The 15,331-nt window shown below is 32.6% G+C and overlaps 1 protein-coding gene across 1 annotated transcript; it reads right to left on the minus strand.

Moving 5' to 3' along the window:
- Window positions 1-8,598: 8,598 nt before the first annotated feature.
- On the minus strand, window positions 8,599-12,637 carry LOC105133016 (alpha/beta hydrolase domain-containing protein 17B-like). The gene is made up of 5 exons (XM_011036791.1): window positions 11,976-12,637; window positions 10,895-10,931; window positions 10,272-10,508; window positions 10,146-10,193; window positions 8,599-9,250 (listed from the first exon to the last, which is right to left on the minus strand). Exons 1-5 carry the CDS (start codon window positions 12,299-12,301, stop codon window positions 8,855-8,857), a joined length of 1,044 nt encoding a protein of 347 aa, XP_011035093.1. The 5' UTR covers window positions 12,302-12,637; the 3' UTR covers window positions 8,599-8,854.
- Window positions 12,638-15,331: the final 2,694 nt, after the last annotated feature.

Here is a 15,331-nt window from a genome sequence, read left to right on the forward strand (position 1 = left end):
AGAGTCTTTTCCTTGCCAGTTTTGGGTTTGTAATGGGAATGCCCGCATGTTATGCACTCGGTCATCTCAGCATTTTCAATGTGGTATAATATGCAGAAGTTAGAGCACATGTTAATTTTTTAGTATCCTAAACCGAGGGGTTTCATCATAGACTTCATAGCATAAAAGTTCTCTTTCAGCCTGTTCCTTTCAGGTAAAATGCTTCTCTGCCATTCAATAATTTTTTCATACCTAGCCTCATTCAACCCGTGATCTAACTTGATAGTGAACACCTATGCTATAGCCAATAATTTACTGTGGTTTGTGCAGTCATCCCATAATGGTTCATCAAAATCTTTTAACAAATCAAAAAACCTAGTTGCATTTCTATTAGATTCTTCTTCTATGATTGGACATTGACTGACATTACCTTGATTCATTCTCATTGCATCCATAACCATATTTTTGTAAGGATTAGTGTTGTCATTTGTCGCTTCATACACGTTGCTAGCACTAGAAGTTGACCCAACCACCCTTTCTCCCATTCTCTTCTTACTAACAAATACTTCTCCATATGCATACCAACACTAGTAATTCTCCATAAACCCTTTGTGTAGAAGATGCATCATTACAACATCTGGATGCAGATACTTTTTATTTTGACACTTCCTCCATAAACACCTAATATTGCCTCCAATAAAATTTTTGAAAATAGATGTTGTGAAATTAATAAAACTCTGAACCCCATTATAATAATCCATCCTCCGCAATCATTGGGGTGAATCTCGATACATCTATGAACGATCATCCATGACTTATATCGAACCTCTATAAAATTATGATGACAACATGTATTAATTAATTAAGTTAGGTAAATAAACTTGCAAAAATATTGGTTTACCTCAAGATTATCTAACAAACCAATCATAAATTCTCATAAATAATAAATATTTATTATCATTTATCAACATCCATACAAATTAATATATATAAATTTACAAAAATTACAACTTCGCAATACCATTGATAAAACTTAAAATGGGCCCATTGAGCAAACTATTAATTATTTCAAAACAGCACATGTAATTCAGTAATTCCATAAAATTTTAACAATTTACAAACAAATACAATCTTACAAAATCTAAAACAAACCATAACATGTATAAAATTATAAATTCATATATTACAAGTTTGTTTGAGAAATAACAATACAACATATACATCTACTAACAAAATACATATACTAAAAAAAATTAACATTTAAATGTTAGAATTTAAAAAGATAGAATTACTTACAAAAATTGATAAAATCCATCGGTAAATCAGAACACGGATGCTGTTACCACAAAACTTCAAAAAATATAACTTGTTGTGCTAAGATGAGGGAGATTTTTGTTTGGAGGAGAGGGGGTGGTTGTTTGCAGATGAGAAGAGTTGGAATTAGGAAGAAGAAGAAGAAATAGGGGAGAAGAGGGTCGGCAGAGAGGACATATATTAACTTTTTTCCAACGGTTTCACCGATGGATGATTCCCGTCGATGCAATCGTCGACTATTCTAATGGAAAAATTGACACATCACCATATGGATCTACTATTTCAAATACCTCGGTAATTCTGTTGGAATTTTAAATGGTAAACTGGTCATGTCACCGTATGGAGCTGTCATTTTTAATCTGTCAATGATTCCATCAGCAAAAATCACCCGCAAAAACCTCCACGTCAGCGAACTGCCCTTTATTTTTTAATTTTGAAGTTTCCATTTGTAATTTAGTTGGTAACTACCGATGGAATTTTTTTGTCGGTAACTACCAACTAAATTATGAATGGAAAACATTTCATCGATAAGTTCGACCTCAAATTACTGACAAAAATATTCTGTTAGTAAATCCATTGCTATTAAGCGAATTTCTGGTAGTGAAATTTTTAGGATCAATTAAGGGCTAAATTGAAGAAATTTGCAGTCAATAATCATTTTGATAAGGCACCAAACTTTAGGGATAAAATTGAATGAAATTAGAGGTGAAATTAAAGAGATTTGAATGTTTAATGGTGAATTAGGGGCTTAATTAAAGAAATCTAAGACCAATAACTAATGTGAAAAAGGCGCTAGTATTCGGGGTTGAAGTTTGACATGTATAAAATTGCATAAAATTAAAAGTTTAAAGCCAATCAGAGATCTAATTGAGAGAAATCATAAATCGAGGGATTAAATTAAACTTTACCAAAATGATGTTGTTTCGGTAAAGTTAATCTTCTTCTTTATTTTTCCTAAAAAGACTACTTAGGGGTCTACTTTTTAGGGGCATTTATTGCTTCATCTCTCCATCAAATTTGACAAAACTTGCATGAAAATGATGGTTTGACATTTGACTACATCTCAATATGGTCCTTTCTGGCTGATTGACACCACAATGCCCATGGCGCCGACCCAAAGTAGCCTACTCAGACAGCCTTTAACTACCAAATTTGACCATTCATGATGGTCACTTTGAGTCAATGGTTGAGATCTTCCTAGTTATAATCAAATGCCAAGATTTGTCCTTGAAAGAGACAAAATGTTCCTCTTTCATCCCCTATAAATAGGGGTGGATTCCAATCAATGAGCACCAAGAAATAAATATGATAAGTTGGCAAAAAAAAAATCATCTTTTGTCATTTTCTCTGTAATTTCATTCTCTTTGTCGTGATCTCAACCACTTTGCCTCCCCTTTGTAGCGTCCTCAGCCACTACAATCTTAACGCTACCTAGAGCCACTGACATGACTACCAACCATCCACCCTAACATCAAGAGTGGTCACTGCAAACTCCTTCCTCTCCACCACAAACTTTCTTCCAGCAACTAGCTTTACCACTAGTCGATGGCGTCTCCACCCATAGCTCTATCATCAGTTGACAGTAGGACCAACTGACCTTTCCTTCCATGCCAGGTAATACCCTTCTCTCTTCTTCTCCTTTTCCTTTTCCCTACTAGCATCAGCCCTGCATACAAAATGAAAATTCATTTTACATACAGGAGACAAATTAATTAACTCATAAGCTGGGTTGGACCCATGTTAACCAAGCCCGTATAGCTTGGTCGGGTCTGGCACAACCCAAAAAACAAAAGAAATAAGAAGGATGTTGGGCCAACAGTCAGCCCAACCTAACTAAGTTGGGCTAGACTTGTCCTAGCCTAGTCTGGATGGCTAAGCCAGGTCCAACTCAATATATTTAATAATAAAATAATATTAAAATATAAAAAAAACTTTAAATTTTTCAAAGGGTATTTTAAAAATATTTGTGATCTCCCCGCATGTTTTTTCAATAATTTTGGATAATATCAAGTTATATATTTACACTATAAGATACAGATCTGGTATTAAAAATATTTGGTTTCCTCTCAAACTTCAAAAAACTAAGAAATAAATCAAAAACAAATTTCATTTAAAAAAAATTGGTTTCATGTATAAGTCCAAATTCTAGAAGTTCTTCATGCATACTTTTTAAAAACAAAGTCATTTTTATCATAATTTAAAAATGCAAAATAGATTTCATAATTAATTTATAATTGTTCGTTAGGGTCAGCCCAAAATATTAAAAACCCTTCACCAATCATTTTGTTCATTTTATATTTAAAGTGTTAGGGTTTAGCAGTAGACTTTAATATTTTAGGATGTAAAATTATATAGTAGAGTATACTCTTAGGTTTAAAGATATAAAGAAATAAATGTGATTTTAAAATTTAGACCTTAGAATGGTTATGATTTAACCCGTTAAGATAAAAACTTTCTCATAAAGGGAGATCTACCTTTAGATCAGACCACTGAACAGAAATGCGATTTAGAATAACAATCAAACAATAATACAGTTTATCTTAGATAGGGTATACTAGAAGTGATGCATCTTTCCCTTACACAACTAGTCTCTTACTCGGATTATAACAGACCAAAGATTTCATGATACTAAGTGATGAGTCCTAAACTTTATAATCATAATTTTATGATTATCCTCAAACTCTCTTTTCACCACATTCTCAAAAGGCAAACGTTGTCTTTCTCAATGCCGTGCGAGCTGACATACTTTGCAATAAGATACTAGAAGTCCACTCATAAATAGAACTAAAAGATACTAAAATGCTTACAAAATATATAGTCACGTAACTTGGTCTAAAAAGAAAAACAACCTAGAGCATGTCACCTTGCTCCGTTAATTTTGTCTTGGTATTGATCCTGAAGCAGTTTGGATTTTGGAATACAACCTCAATCCTAAAGGTTATCTAGTTTTATTACAAGATGATCTAAAATATCAAAAGTACAATCCTTTCATTTTCCAACTATAGTTCTCCTATTCCCTTTCATTTTCCAACAATAGTTCTCCTATTCCGTGTAGAGTTTCATAGGCTAGAATCCTAATGGCTCAAAATAATTTCATTATGGAAGGAATCCCTTTAAAATGATGCAGAGATTTTTTTCTGAACATTCAACTTAATTAACAATGGATATAATTTTCAATTTGATCATTGAATTGTAATGAAACATTGATAGAAAATTTCATAGATCTTGTTTCTATAAGGTTAAAATTTTATAGCAATCAAAGATCAAGAAGACCTTTCTATAATTCCTAGAAGTTATTGTTTGAGATTTACTCTTTTTTTTTATTTAGAATTTTTTATTATTTGGAATGGGGAATGAAAAGCCATGATTAGAAATGTGCCTTATGGCAGTGACTTTCAATTTAAACTTATGTATGTCGTGATGGCAATGGCTAGAAAGTGTTCAAAGGCACGAGCTGCAAGTAATGAGAAGAATTGATGAATATGGATGATGTAAAACATAAACCAAAATTATCGCATTGAATTGATGAGTACAAGGTTGATGTACAGTGCATGTTATAAGTGTTGAGATAAATTAATGATTTTCTAGTGCAGGTAACATATAGGTCTCAAACAATGAAATGGGTCATTGAATATAGTCGATGTAAATTCCAAGCAGTGATTATTGAAATAAATCTATGAATGTACAACAACTTAAGGCATGAAATGATGACCATTAAAATGAATAAACAATCATGGTTGACGTAAACCGCAAGCTAAGATTATGAGAATAAATCAATTAAGTTATAGTTGATGTAAAGCATGCATTATGAATATTGAAATAAATGGGTGAATACCGTAGATGTAATGTATGAATTTTGAGTTCCAAAATGACTCGGGGGGTCCAAGTGATATATGTAAAATAATGGGCTATGATGATTATTGAATCGGGTAAATGAATATGGTTATAATTGTAAAGTAAAAGCCATGATTAAGATAAAGGCGAGTACTGAAAGGTATTGAATTGGGTAAATGAGTGTGGTTATTGTAAGGCATAAACCATGAATAGAGAAATGGATTGATGAATCCATAAGTTGAATTAAAGTACAGGTAAAGGAAATTGGATGGGATCAATGAATTCATAATCGAATTAAAACATAAATTATATGTATGGTATAAAATTAATGAATCCCTAACCGGATTGAAGCATTAGATCTGATTATTGGAATGGATTAATGAATGCAAAACTGACATAAACCATAAGTTAGGAGTATGGAAATAAATTAACATGTTTCATTAAAAACATGAGTTGTTGTTTTCAAAATGAGACAATGTATCGGCTAATTTAAAGCATGATTTATGATTATCTGAAAATAATTATTCAATACATATTTAACAAGATTTTAAGGTGTCCATGCATGGTGGTGAGTTATAACAAAGGAAATGGTAGTTTATTAGCTGATGAAGAGAAAGTAGCAAATCAGAAATTCAATACATATTTAAAAATGCTAGAAAACTAGAGATTAATGACATTGTGTTCATTACTAGAGTTGTAATAAAAATATTAATGGCATTGAAAAAAGATATGTTTACTCTATTTTCTATATTTTCTATGTTTCAATATGATACACGTATGTTTTATCCATTAGTCCATTACTACAACCTTGATTTCACAAATCAAACTTTCATGGTCATTTCATTTACGGAAGAAGATTGTAAATTTTTCATTGTTATGTAAATAACCTTACAACATGTATGTGTGTAACAATACCCCTAAATTTCACATACCCGATAATTGAAAAGAAAATAATTGCATGAAAAGTTTAGGGCATTATAGTATGGATATGGTCTTCTATATGTTGGCTTATGGACTTGTTAAACCCTTGGTTCGTAGGCTTGTTGTATTATCCCTATACATGTATGTAAATAACCTTACAACATGTATGTAAATATCCCTATACATGTATTATCCCTAAATTTCATTGTTATGTAAATAACCTTACAACATGTATGTTGTATTCTGGATCTACCTTACTTGGAGACCGATACATCCCTCGATGGTAAACTCTCTAACTTGGCTTTCGAACTAGTTCCCACTTCCTCTATCACTAAAGTCCTTCCTTGATTTATTCTTGGCTCAAAAAAAATGGTTATTCCTTAAATTGTATTGTTTCGACCAACTTGGTTCTTTCTCGTGTTTTTTTTTAGGATCAATTTTTCTAAAGTTTGATTCCTTTTCTACTTTCTCATCAAGTGTACTTCAAATGCCACTTATTTGGAAATCCTATTAATTGTATCTATAATGGTATGATTAAACTCAGAAATTACTTCATCATTTCCTCTTATTCTGCATCCAATTTTGAATTGACATTTGGTCATCCCTTTGTAGGATTCTCTACTTAAATTTGCAACTTTCCTACCTCATGTTGTAAACTTCTCTCAACATTGTCTTTCTCTTGACATTTGACTCTAAAATGACATGAGTTAATCTCTTATTTATTGTTATAATCGCATTGTAATGATCCTCAATTATTTTCATCTTTGGTTTATGTTTTTCCTCATTTTTTAAAAAACAAATCATATATCTCTCTTCAAGTATTTTATTAGCTTCTTCCACCCTACGTGCAAATATTATATCTCTCTCTTTATTACTCGTAAATTTTTGTTCTTCCTCTTAATTTGCTTTCTCAGCCTTTTGAATGATTGACTCTCTATTTCCTTTTTCAACGGAGACTTCTACCGAAACCTTTTTTTTTTAGGTTTTCTAGTAATTTTGATCTTTTTGGTGCCATTATTTCGAAGAAAAAAAAATGACACTCACTGTGGTCGTCACTTGTTTAGGTTTCTCTTATGACTACCTTAAATAAGAAACCTTTGAACCTTAAATTTAAATACTAAGAGTTAATCACTTAATGAAATTTTACATTTATCTAACAATTCCAAACTTACAAACAAATTGAAATTATAACATTTTAAATGTTGATGATAAGAGATAAATGAGATTCAAGAACAAAGAAATTGATTTCAAATACAATTTACTTTCACTGATTTATTCTTGATCTTATTACAATTGCGCACTGGAAATCCTTGATAGGAGAACATAGATTGATATTTTTGGATTTTCGTGCTATGGAAACTATTCCCTAGTGGTCGCAAGCCTATGATTACAAACCTATTGGTTATCAGCTTACTGGTTACAACTTATTGGTTACAAGCATACTAATTATCAATCTACTTGATAAGCAGATTTTGTAGATGTTGTGAACTTGATTGAATTGCAAAGAAAATATTGTTGTTGTTATTGTTGTTGTTGTTGTTGAATTATCCTTGTTATCTTGTTTTTTTTTCCTTGTGCCTTGCTTTAAACAGGAAAAACATGAATAACCGCTTGTTAACTTTTGACTTCTTATGCCCATGTTACTACCGTGTGCCCAGAACTGCTCAAATCTATTAACTTAGTATATTATTACGTGTTTGAACTTTGAAGTGACCTGTCACCTTTGTAAATCTGGATTTTATTAAATATGGTCTTTAATCATGTTTGTCATGCTTTTCATGGCCCAAACTTCATAACTCTGGTGAATTTCAATGTATAACAATAAGACAATAGCGTGATTGTGATCTCCGGATCTTGTCTACGGTAATCAAGCTAGAACCCTGGATAGCCACAGTAATCATACATGATGGATCCCCAGAAAGAATAGTTGATACCTTTAATATTTCCACACAATCAAATGAGTCGTGCAGCTCAGATATCGCTCATCATCATTGGCAAAGGCAAATGATAGAGCATTGACGAAGGTTATTAACAGGAACATGATGAGCCTAGACATGTTAAGAAAGAGATGGTGTTGCATTTTCAGAGATGGAAAGAGGCTACAGTGACAATCTGCAGGTGTTGGAGCAAATTGGACATGATTTTTTTCAGTACAATACCGTTCCAAAATCCCACTCATTAATACTTTAATAGTATTGTTGAAAAGTAAAGCGATGACTGAACATGTACAATGCTGAGTACAGAGTAAGAAGCTTCATGCTGGAAGCGGGAAGAAAATATAGAGATTTATCGCTTCTTTCTTCAACCCGCAGAGGTTTGTGCTTTAGGAGCAGATGGGATATACCCTTAAAGTTACTCTAATTGTATCGACTGCCAGGCCGGAAAGTTAGAAGCTTTCCATTTCCCAACCAAAGTTAATCATCAACAAGAAAGAAAATGGTCAGCACCAGACGAGCATTTTTTACTCGAGTTACCATTGGCAGATACCAGTTTCCTCAGATCTACAGAGCACGAAAAACTGGGTTCAGATGGAAAAATTGCAACACCTGGTCATTTGGAACACATCATTTTCATCTTCAAATGAACAACAGCTGATTCCACAGCAGAGTTGAAATACAAGATTTCACTTAATTTGACTCATGCTCGAAGCATACATACAGATGTAATATTTATATGGAAAATTACACTCAATCTAATAATTTGTACTAGACTCAATGCACATTAAAAAAGCTGAAGTGAAAAATAAATTACCTTATCGAGTCAACTAATGCATGCATTTTATTTAAGAAGCTCTTGGTATAAATAATCACCAGACCAATCCTTTTCTTCTTCTAAATCTATCAACACGATCAGTGCTCATCCGAGACTTTTCAGGTTTATTTGGCTTCTTAGACTTCTCAAGCCTACTATCTAAACTATTTCTAGAGATTACAGGAAGGTCACCCAATTCAAAAGTGTCTGAGCTTCCAATCTCAGATTGTTTGTTCTGATTTTCAGACTCTGTTGTGTTCTTAGAAGCATTTGTAGCTGTTTTTAATTTGCCTATGGTCAAAACAAACTTCTTCAGATGTTTGATAAATTCTGGATATAGTTCAAGATTGCAATGCCCACCTCCATTGATCCACAGTGGTTCGTATTTCTCTTTGCAAAGCTCCCAAAGTTGTTTCCCATGAGAGCAATCAACAACTTCATCTGATGTCCCCTGAATTTGCAAATAAATAAATAAAAATCTCTTATATCCATAAAAACATGTTGGCATAATGATTTTATCTCTAACTTCCATCAACATAATTTTGGGGTGATGAGACATAAATCTCTCTGACTACAAACTATGTCAGAACAATGGAATGTACATACAAATAACTGCAAAATGAACGCTAAAAAGAAAATTTAAGCTATTGAATGGAGGGTCAGGAAATATCAACCTTTTGTTTTGTTCTTCTGACTGATAGAAGCACCAATAAAATCTATGTTGGACTTGTCTATACAACATTATCTAGTTTAAGCAAGGACATGATTTACCCAAAAGCCAAAGTAGTTTATTGCAAACTACATATCCATAGATGCTAATTGGGCCACCTTTACACCCTTAGCACATGATGAATTGAAAATTGAGGTTTAAAGAGATCCTCGTTCTGTTATTTTACTTTGTCTTTGCCTTTTTTATTAATTACATCAGACAATAAATGCCACATGAAATGCTCATTTGTTAAGGACCAAATTGATTTATGTTGACACTGAATACAGGCTCATGATGGCTATTAAGAAAATATTTTCCTTCAATTTTTTTCTGGAATGCTAGATTTTTGGTTTGAGCTATGACTGCAGCCAGAGTTGAATCCTGTTGAAAGCTTTTGTTAAACCCGTGAAACTAAAAAATTTCCTTTATTCATATCTTTGAAGGTTTTGCAGCTGCTAATTTTTTTCAATGATGGTCTAAAATTTTGTAATCTAGCACAAGAACAACATCAAAACCAAAAGACCTGCTTCTTCACACTAATTGCCAACTCATGCAATGCATAAAATTATGTCCCAAAGAGAGATTATAAACAACTCAAAAAAAGAGAAAAAACTGAACGAGGGGAAATAATACTTACATGAATTACAAGAACAGGACAGGTCACCATACCAATTTTGTCAATGTTCTGAAAGGAGAAAGTAACATAAGTGCTCGCACAGAGAATCAAACAGATGTTTAATGGGATCAACACCCCAAAAATTACCTTGTAAATGTCGAACCAGTAAGTCCTTTTGACTGGGTACAATACCCTCATCCCAGACAATATTGGGCTATGCAGAACCACACCTCTCAAATTTGGTAAACGTGAAGAAAGATCAACTGTGGGACCACTACCAACAGACTGACCATACAATATTAGTTGATCATCTTTAACCCCATACTGCTCCTTGAGGCATTTATATGCCGCATCTATGTCCGCATAAGTATTACATTCAGTTGGCTGTTTCAAATGAAAGGTGACAAATGTTGAAAGCAATGTCATATATAACAAACAAACAATGCTAAATGTTTGAGAAACTTAAGTTATACGATGGTTGCATTTGATACACATCTATACTGCCATAAAATTCTTGCTTTATGGAAGCAGCATGAAAAATATGCAAATCAAAATGCATAAGGAGAACTTATGTTTCATTTTCTGAATTTGAATATCTATGCTCTGAAACAAGGATATAATTATACCAACAAAGCAAACTTAACAACGAGGATATCTAAGCATGCATCAGAAATAGATGTCTAAGGGCATGTAAAATTGCTAAAGTAAAGAGCAGGCACAAAAATTTCTTCCGTTCATTAGAAACAAGGAATAGGGAAAGCTGTTTAAACCTTTCCGCTTGATTGCCCATAGCCAGAGTAATCGTATCTGGGAAAATGAAACAGTAATACAAGATTAGAAATCAACCCTGAAGCAAACTACAGTAATAATAATAAAAAAAAAACAACAACAAGAAGAAGTAGAAAAGCAACACAATTTTTCAAGAATATGAATATTAATCATTTTTTTTCTTTTTTTGCATTCTTTCTGGTCTTTTAAGACGACTATTAGGTTCTTATATGCCTATATTTCTCCATTATATGACAACGGGAACAAGTACACATGATATGAGGTAGTGCTGGAAAGTAAATACCATATCTTTTGCATTGCTTCCATAAGGCCTATCCTAAAAGGTAAAAACCATTCCAATGGTAATTCTGAGATTAAACCATGCCAAGTTAAAACCCAAAATCTACCTTTAAAGACCATTCTTATGGCCATGAAAGTCAATTCTGTTTCAGATATGCTAGCAAGAGCAGTAATTTTGTATAAACAGATTCCAGAGAAGACAGAAAAAGGTGTATCTAAATGAAAGATTAATCCAATTCACATCAGGATTTGCAATTGCCCCAACCTTAACTTAGTAAACTTCCATCCACACTAAAATTCATATGTAATCTTCAACAGACTCTCAAGTCCTAATAAATGGATAATATTCACATGGTAATTGCAGACTTGTAGGGGGGGAAACCACAACTAAACCTCTCTTTCCACCATTAGAGGTCACTTTCAAAACCAGTTGTACAGAAGTTCCCCTCACCAGAGGTATACATTACTTCCTCCCCATGCAAACAAACTACAAAGTTCACTACCAAAGAGTCTCCCATCAAACTCAACCACAGACATTCAAGACCGAGTCTTTTGTCCATCAACACTAAAACTACACATGGAAAGCCTCTCCCATATGCTTGATGAATTAATTATACTAAAGCAATAAATCCAAGAAAGATACCACCAAAATATGCATCAACCCACCAAACCAACACTCATAAAGTTCAATACTGTCAATTAATACAACTAAAAGAACTAAACCAAACAAAATAATAATAACATTAAAAAAAAAAGTAATACTTCAAAAGGAAAGGATCTAACCCCATAAGATTAATGCGAAGGCGATTACTCAATTCAACAAAAAGCTCAAACATTTGACCCAAATCAGCTGCATTTCCATGAGAATATAACAACGTAGCTGAAGCTCTAGGATGCTTTATATGAACAGCCACGATTTCATTTCCACGCCGAGTCCTCAACTTCAAAAAATCCACCTCATCCTTCCTCGGCACCTCCGGTATACACAGTCTAGTAGTAAAACCACAAGACACAGCGGAGAGAGACTCATCAGTTACCACCGTGTAAGAAGGCGGGTTTGGTGGAAAGAAAGCGAACTTCGCGGCAATTGTTGACGTGACTCCACCCATAGTGTTATTATCTTCCCTATCATTAGATGCTTTGAATTCAACAAAAAAAAAAAAAAAAAAAGCCTTCTTCAGATCTTAGTAAATTATCAAAGTGGTGGGGCGCGTGAGTGAGGGAGAGTGGCGCGTAGGGTGTAGGGAGTGTGGTGATAAAGTTGGAAGAAGGAATCTTCGATTTTGTGGAAATATTTGGAGTTATAGATTTCAGTTATGTTGGAGAGAGATAGAGGGAGGGAGGGAGGGAGGGATGGTTCAGTTGGAATTGTCGCCTGACGGCGACTTATTATTAAGAAGGGAAGGACGGGAGGGACGGGTGCTTTATTTTGTACATGAATGCACAGTACACTATGTAGTTAGTACAAAGTTGTTAAAATGGTGATTTTATTTGTAAAATTGTATAATTTTATGAGTTAATATATATTTAATATATAAAATTATTTAAAAAATTTAAAAATAGATGAAATCAAGTTAAAATTTAGTAAAATCGTTACAATTAGGTGAAACCACGTAAAAACATGATTTCAAGACCATTTTAATGATTTCATCAAAAAATATATACTATCATAACCCTTGTTTCTAGACTCCAACTATTAGGCTTTTGGCTATTGCACGTTGCTTCATATTTCTTTCAGCTGCCGATACACACATAGAGAGAGAACAAACAAAATCTAAATCCCTAAATCTAATCTCCTTTTCTATTAACAGCTCATCACATCTCATAGCTTCCTCTTCCTCTCCATTAATAGCAACAGCGCTCTCCTAGTTAAATGATTAATGGCTCACAACTTTCTCTTTATCAACAACGGCAGCTCTTTTCAGTCTTTAAACTATTCACTCTTCATCAACAATGCTCTCCTCTTTAGTCTTTAACAACAACTTACTCTTCAGCCTTCATCAATAACGGTCTTTTTTTTTTCCATCATCAACGGCTTCCTCTACAGTCTACACTCTACACCATAAGTTGTTCCGTTTAGAATGTCATTTTATTTTGCTGTTGAGAAAGTTTTGGAAAAAGATGTGACCTTTTTATTGTTATATGATGATTAGTTGAACTAAATTTAATTAATTTCTTGATGAATTATTGTGCTTAATATTGATATGGTTTGCTAATGATTTAGAGGTGATGAAATTTTAGATTTTGATAAACCAGACTATGATAAGAAAAAATGCATGCAACATGAAATTATTCAAATGAGGAAGAAATTTGGAGGATTTTATAGGTTTTTATTATTATTATTTTTTGTTATGTGCTGATATGTGAGTTATGAACTTTATACCCTTCCTCTTCATCAATATGGCTCTACTCTATGAATAAGCTATGATTGATGGAACTGAATTTTCAGTTTATGGAACTGAATAACCCCTTTTTTTTCTTTTTTTACAGTGGTGTAACATGATTATAGTCTAAATACACTCTACTTATAGGATTTATGTTACAAGTTATGGTTGTAGTCTTCTAAATTGTCACTATAATTTTTATAATTGTCTTCGAACTGCTAATAAAGTTTTGGATAATACTAGTTATATGAATCATAGAGAAAAATCTTGTCTAATTCTATTGTCACTATTGATTTATATTACTCGTCATGTATTATGGTACTTTTTTTTAACAAAAAAATTAATTACAATTATAAAATATTTGGATTGATTACAGGGTTGATTTGAGTTGATTCTTGAATTGTTAAACTTATGGCATCTAGAAAAAATTCATCTGGTAATAGGCTTGATATGGGATGGAAACATGGTATAGATATTGATAAAAATTCTAGAAAAGTTTAGTATAAGTATCATAAAAAATTATCAGTAGAAGTATTTTTCATTTTAAACGGCATTTAGCTTCCATTCGTAAGGATGCTGAGTCATGTCAGCATGTATCAAAAAATATTAAGCAGATGATTTTGGGTATTTTGGTGAAAAATCTAGAAGAAACTGAAAAGAAAAGAAAGGTTCATCAATATAGTGGAAATGATGATGATGATGATGATGATGATGATGAAATGAAAAAATAAGCTCTAAGGAAAATGAAAAGAGAGTAGCTAATAAGAGTGGAAGTACACAAATGATTTTGGGTATTTTGGTGAAAGATCTAGAAGAAACTGAAAAGAAAATAAAGGCTCATCAATATAGTGGAAATGCTGATGATGATGATGATGATGATGATGAAATGAAAAAATAAGCTCTAAGGAAAATGAAAAGAGAGTAGCTAATAAGAGTGGAAGTACACAAATGATTTTGGGTATTTTGGTGAAAGATCTAGAAGAAACTGAAAAGAAAATAAAGGCTCATCAATATAGTGGAAATGATGATGATGATGATGATGATGATGATGATGAAATAAAAAATAAGCTCCAAGAGAAATGAAAAGAGAGCAGCTAGTAGGAGTGGAAGTACACAAACAACCCTAAATAAATTGCTAAAAAAAGGATATTAGAGAGGAAGTATATCAACAAAATACAAGGTTTTTTCTACATTAGTGCAATTCTATTTAATTGTGTAAAACACCCTGAGTTTGTTAAGACATGTAAATTGATTGCAAAGTATAAACTAGGTTTCAAGCCTCCATCCTACCATGATATTAGAGAGAAGTATTTGAACTAAGAAGTGGACCAAACAATGAAATTGCTTGTGGAATACAAGCTATAATGAAAAAAAAAAAAAACAGGTTGTTCAATAATGTCTGATAGATAGACAAATAAAAAAAAAAACATTGTATTTGTAACTTTTTGGTTAACAGTCCTAAAGGGATAATTTTTTATCATTAATGGATATTTCTAATTTGTCTAAGACTGCTGATAAGATATTTAAGATGTTAAATGCCATTTTGGAAAGGATTGGAGAGGAAAATATTGTTTAAGTAGTCACCAATAATGCAGTAAATTATGAGATAGCAGGACAATTATTGTTGAAAAAAATAAAAAGTTTGTTTTGGACACCATATGTTGCCTATTATATTGACTTGATATTGAAATATTTTAAGAAATTAGAGGTTTATCAAGTAATTATTGCTAAGGGGAGGGGAATCACCTTATATAT

Source organism: Populus euphratica, unplaced genomic scaffold, assembly GCF_000495115.2.
Source record: "Populus euphratica unplaced genomic scaffold, PopEup_1.0 scaffold99.1, whole genome shotgun sequence".
Classification (NCBI taxonomy): domain Eukaryota; kingdom Viridiplantae; phylum Streptophyta; class Magnoliopsida; order Malpighiales; family Salicaceae; genus Populus; species Populus euphratica.

Coding starts and splice junctions, on each gene's coding strand:
- LOC105133016 (XM_011036791.1), bottom strand. CDS start 12,301: ATGGGTGGAGTCACGTCAACAATTGCCGCGAAGTTCGCTTTCTTTCCA. Junction 10,194..10,271: donor ACTGGTTCGACATTTACAAG/GTAATTTTTGGG, acceptor TTCTCCTTTCAG/AACATTGACAAAATTGGTAT. Junction 9,251..10,145: donor GTCCTGTTCTTGTAATTCAT/GTAAGTATTATT, acceptor TTGCAAATTCAG/GGGACATCAGATGAAGTTGT.